This window comes from Etheostoma spectabile, chromosome 7 (assembly GCF_008692095.1).
Source record: "Etheostoma spectabile isolate EspeVRDwgs_2016 chromosome 7, UIUC_Espe_1.0, whole genome shotgun sequence".
NCBI classification, from domain to species: Eukaryota; Metazoa; Chordata; class Actinopteri; order Perciformes; family Percidae; genus Etheostoma; species Etheostoma spectabile.
Window position 1 is genome coordinate 20,856,590 of NC_045739.1, and position 5,791 is coordinate 20,862,380.

General features: G+C 38.6%; 1 protein-coding gene and 1 long non-coding RNA gene across 3 annotated transcripts in view; both read right to left on the minus strand.

The window, feature by feature from the left end:
* LOC116691903 (uncharacterized) overlaps positions 1-1,046 on the minus strand; it is a 15,451-nt gene extending 14,405 nt beyond the window's left edge. Inside the window, exon 1 of the long non-coding RNA XR_004332577.1 lies at positions 976-1,046. This is a non-coding gene — a long non-coding RNA (uncharacterized LOC116691903). The remainder of the gene's footprint in view (positions 1-975) is intronic.
* A 1,317-nt stretch (positions 1,047-2,363) lies between these two features.
* The window catches only part of LOC116691896 (transmembrane protein 106C), a 7,939-nt gene continuing 4,511 nt past the window's right edge, over positions 2,364-5,791 (minus strand). For both annotated transcript variants that reach the window (XM_032519801.1, XM_032519802.1), the window contains 2 exons: positions 5,569-5,622; positions 2,364-3,807 (listed from right to left, as the gene is read on the minus strand). In XM_032519801.1, coding sequence (XP_032375692.1) covers positions 3,654-3,807; positions 5,569-5,622 — 208 coding nt within the window. In that variant the 3' untranslated portion in view covers positions 2,364-3,653. The remainder of the gene's footprint in view (positions 3,808-5,568; positions 5,623-5,791) is intronic.

Consider the following 5,791-nt stretch of genomic DNA (forward strand, 5'->3'; position numbering starts at 1 on the left):
GCTACAGAAAATACGCACTATAGCTTTAAGGACACCAGTGCAGACTGCACGGCGCGGCTATAAAGACAACCTGTTCCTTGCACTGTTTAGGGGCAACAAAGCCCTATAATGTTCAACACTTAAGACATTACTGCCTTTAAAAACAGCAGGTGTTAATATTTTGTTACAAAAAAACATGACCAAAGCCCTGATGATGTAATTTAGTTTCTATATCTAGAGATGTTCTGGTATACTTACGTGAATACAGCGTATTTACAGCCACTGTTGCCTTCAATCCAACAACAGCACCTTTATAAGTGTAACACATTTAACCCTTATTGACAATCCTGGTTGTCGTTGTTTGTCTCACTCATGCACACTTAATAATCGGAGCGAGCAAGAGAAAAACTCTCTGATGAAAGGTAACATGAATGTGAGTTGTTTTTTTTTAAACTTCTAAAGCCTCTGAACACCCACACAGGTGTTTTCAGTCATTCTGGCTGATTGGACTCTTTTCAGGTGGAAGGTGGGCCGCAGCTTTGATGGGAACTTATTAGGTAACAAATCTACCAATAAGGATGACAGGTGTCATTTGTCCCGCCCTAACAGGTGCAACAGTGGACTCGGGAAGTTGTCAATCACTAGGCTCGTTCGAGACATACAACATACAACATATCGCATGTAGAGCGCTTTGACAGCTACTCTGTCATAATCAAAACAACTGGAGACTGTGTACCAGCTGGTATGTGGGTCTGATTATATTTTATTAAATCGGAATCGCACCACAGTGTTTTCATCACTTCCTGTCCAGCCTGAAGGCGGCTGGAATCGGCTGGAAACTGTCCGACTTTACCGCAGCTTTTTGTCACCGCCCCCCGCTGCTGCCGCCTGCTCTCGTCCACTTTACAGGCGAGGCGCAGTTCATCTTGAACGAGCCTATTACCACAAAGTAATGAAATATATGTGGCAGGGCACCTTTAACTACTCAAGGTCAACTCCAACCAATCAAGCTGCTATTGAAGGGTGGGTCATGGCGTGGCCATAGTAGGGGAAACAAATCTGGCACCCTGGAAAAAAGAGTCCAATCAGCCACATTAACTATAAACACCTGTGTGGGTGTTCAGGGCCTTTAACAAGCGTGTGTGGGAGGGAGTGGCGTGTACGTGCGTGTTGGGTATTGAGGTAAATATGTTGGGTAAGGAATTGTTAACGTCTATTTTTAAAGAACTGTATGTGAAATAAAGACAAAGCTAGACGAGGAAAGGACGTACACCATTGCCGTGACATGTTTGGCGTTCATTCACTGCTTCACATCTTGTGACCCAATTGATTATAAAACATATTCACATATGTATTAAGTTGACAAAGAGAAGACCGGTGAACACACACGATCAAGGCAGTGGCCTAAAGACAGACTTACTTAACCAAAGACAAAGCACTCTTGTATTAATAAGCTTTTTATCCAGCTATATTTTTGTACTTATTGCTTCTTGTGTTTTTATTATGCATTTATTTAGTGTGTTGCCCTGTTTGTTAAGAACCTAGAAAAACAAACTTGTATTACAGCGATAATATATTGTCTGTTTTCTTGTTGATTTCTATATTATGTAGTAATATATTTTCACATGCAGCTATAGGACAGCATATGAGACATAAAAAAGGAAACATTTTTTTGTTTGAAAAGGACATTATGCTATTTTGTATGCAAAAATGAACAGAATTAAACTGAAGTGATGTGGTACCTAAAGTGCTTTTGGGTCAGTGATTATTTTGGGTTAATGGTCGCAGAGGTGCAACTATGATGATTTTCAATAGCGATGAATATCTTATTGAAATAACTATCATCTATTTCAATAGGATATTCAGTTTACAGTTGATATTAAAGGAGAAAGGCATGCTCACACAATCATCTGTATAGTCATTTCCCTTGGAACTTATCTAAATGGTTGGCAAAAAGATTCTAAAACAATTATTGGAGTTCATAATCCGTTTTATTTATTCACATGTCCCTTTAATATAGTTTTTGCGTGGAAATATACTGTATGCCTTTAAAAACACGTAAAACGTTTCATTCAAATTGACAAACTATCCCTTTAAAAAAAATAAAAGTCAAATCACAAATGATTTCAATAATTGTTTCTAAGCAGGGTTCAAAATTAGCGCCATTCGCCAGCCAATAAAAAATATGTACGTGGCTGGTAGATTTGCTTCACTCACCAGCCAAAAAATAATAATAATAATAATAATAATAATAATAATGGTAATCTATGGAGTGAGTGGTAAAATTTCAACATTCACAAGCCATTTGGCTGGTGGCTGAAGAAGTTCATTTTGAACCCTGTAATCCGAGGCGACACATCTATACAGAGCGGATACGGTAGCACTTTTTACAATCTTTTTGACAGATCTGTGATGATGTAGTTCCTGGTCTGAAATATTCCGCAAAGATGAGAAACGTTTAATACAACAAAGAGGCGCATTCAGCCATGATCTTAGAATGCTGTTGCACATCTGGATTTTTAAGGCCATGGTGCAGAGGATAATGTTTACAGACGTTCAACAGCACAAATTAGATTCCTCTTTCAGTAGCTAAGCCAGGAGTGTAAATGGTAAAAGAATGTATGATCTCACTGATCCTTTAATTCACTCCATTGTACCCTAGTTAATATCAACACAAACGTCATTAAGACTTTCAAGAAAATGTAGTCTTGAGAGCAGTTTTCGTCTCCGTGACACAGGATATTTACCCTGAATCTAAAATCAGTGTGCTTAGACTTGCTGTGATGAGAGGTACCAAACAATAACTTATCAACTGATTTAAAAACATCTGTGAAATATTAAATGTGTAAATGCTATTTTCAACTTATTTTAACACGGCAAAAGCAATAGGTTTAACAAGATGTCTCTGTTTCAAGGTGCAAAAACCGTCATTGTATTGTCCCGTCTGTTCATGTTAAATCCAAAATAGAAACAGCAGGCCAGCTCCACCTCCCTATTTTTTTTTTTTTTTTAAAGAAAAGTCAGTGGTCTCCAGTCCAACACAGTGTTACAAATCCCAAAAAATCTATTCAAGCTATCCTGAAGAATGCTCTCCTGATGTTACAACGGCAGCAGACACAGACAGAGCTCTGGTAATTAAAGCTAGAGCAAAAGAAAAGAAAAGAGCTTTCTCTGACATTTATCCTGCATCAGAAACACGGCGACAGAGTGCAACGACTCGTTCAAGTTGTCATTCCATTTTCAGTAGAGGATGTTACACAATCTGTCAACAAGTTTGAAATAGCAGAACTGCCTTTTCAAATGTACATGCATACACGCTGAGTTCTGTCAATCTTGAGCCCCCACGAATGCAAGTTAAAACCACAAGTAGCTCTAGAGCAAGAAATAGTTATGCCTGACAGGAACCGCAACAAAACCTGTATCTGTTGCCTCTGGGCTGTCTGATGAAAACCTATGTTCATTTTTTTTTTAAATGGCACAAGTTAACGGCTACTTAATGTTATCTATACTGTGTGGGCTAAGAAGAGAGCACCATCTGGTGTTTTGCTGCTGGTGGTTGTGTCTGCAAAATCCATCCTGGAGTGTGCGCCTACATCTCCCAACCTCCTCCAGAGAAGTGAGCCGTCTGTTCCGCTTGCTCGCTCGCTCACTCACTCACTCACTCACTCACTCACTCACAGCAGAGCAAAGCTGAGACGAGTCATGGCTGCAGAGTGGGCGGGGGAGAGGTGGCTGTGCCATGTGCTGTTGGAACCACAGTCTATGTAGCGATAGGCCTCCAGGCTGTTCTGGGATGTTCGCACTATGTTTGAGGTTTTCACCGTGGTTCTGAAAAACAAGCAGGACGATACAGAAATGAAGACCAATATCGATCTCTAGTCATCCCAACAGATTAGCTCAGTGATTCCCAAACTTTTTCTGTTGTAGATACAAATATTTTGCAGGCTTTGCTATCAGTGCAGCAGCAGCAGTGCAGCAAAATTATTGTTTCAAAAAATCCAATTCCAAAAGATTTAACTATGTCTGAAAATACAGTGGTGCTCAAAAGTTTACATACACATGCTTAAGTTGACTAAAAAAGGATAAAAAAATCATGTTTTGGAAATTTATTTTAATACCTAAATTAAAAATGAGGTAAAATCCACCTTTAAGGCACCAATTCTTTGTGAATGATAAACGTATTGTAAATAAATAAATGTTCTTATTTAATACAGGGGCATAAGTATACATACCCCTATGTTAAATTCCCATAGAGGCAGGCAGATTTTTATTATTAAAGGCCAGTATTTCCTGGATTCAGGTATTATGCATCCTGATAAAGTTCCCTTGGCCTTTAGAATTAAAATAGCCCCACATCCTCACATACTCTTCACCATGCTTAGAGATAGGCATGGTTTTATTTCAGTTAGACTAAACCTGGTTTGATTTGCATGAGAGATGATTTTATAGAAAGTATCCCATGCTATCTAAGCATGGTGAAGAGTATGTGAGGATGTGGGGCTATTTTAATTCTAAAGGCCAAGGGAACTTTATCAGAGCATAATATCCTGAATCCAGGAAATAACTGGCCTTTAATATAAAAATCTGCTGCCTCTATGGGAATTTAACATAGGGGTATGTATACTTATGACCCTGTATTTTAAATAAGAACATTTATTTATACAATACGTTATTCATTCACAAAGAAAATTGGTGTGTCCTTAAAGGTTGGATTTTACCTCATTTTTTAATTTAGGTATTAAAATAATTTCCAAAACATGATTTTTTTATTCCTCTTTTTAGTCAACTTAAGCATGTGTATGTAAACTTTTGAGCACCACTGTATTAACACAAATTCAACCTATTATTAGAAAAGATACAGCGGCCTATTCCTCAAAAACAACAACAAACCTTAACATTGATGATACGGTGACTGGCCTGTAAGGTAGCCATCAGTTAAGCTTATGGATATGGATAAAAAGGGTATGTGTATAGGCTTTAGGCCACTCCACACATTATTGAAGGCCCAGTTTGTTATGCAACTTCATTTTATATCAATACATATAGTGAGGGGGTCACTGCCCGTCTGTCCTTCAGGTTAGGGGGGGTCCTTGGGCTAAACTGCAAGGCAACAACTGTGTAAATTGTGATGGTGCACTACAATATAACAAGCCATAATCTTTAAGAAGTGGCTTATGTGCTAACACTGTCTTCTCGAGTCACTTAACACCACACACAAAGTCCACAGCTGCCTCTTGATTGTAGGCTGATAAGCAAAGGTTAGGCTAGATCAGCAGTGGAGAGTAACTACGTACAATTACTCTATTAAGTATTGGACATCAACACACGTTTGATTGTATGCTACTTTATACTTCTACTCTTATAATTTTAAACATTCCATTGCCCACAACTTTTTTTTCTGTGGCATTTTAGGCCTTTATTTTTATAGGACATATGGAGACATGAGGGGGGAATAACATGCAGTAAAGGGCCACAGGTCGGAGTGGAACCCACGGCCGCTACATCAAGGAGAAACCCTCTATATGGTGAGGTACCCAGGCACCCTAATTGCCCTAAAAGTAGTAAAACAAGTAATGTACTTTTACTTACTGCATATATACGACAATGTTGTGGACCTTAATGCTGGGCATGGTGCAGAAGGCACTGAAAGAGAAATAAAAAACAGAAAAGGTTTAAAAGGTTGTTAACTGGAATACTGATTACTGGAACATTATTCCACTCACTTTGTCTTGCTTTAATATGCTGTACATACGACTTTATGCAAACACATAAAAACTCTTTAAAAAGGTGCTCTAAGCGATGTTGGGTGACG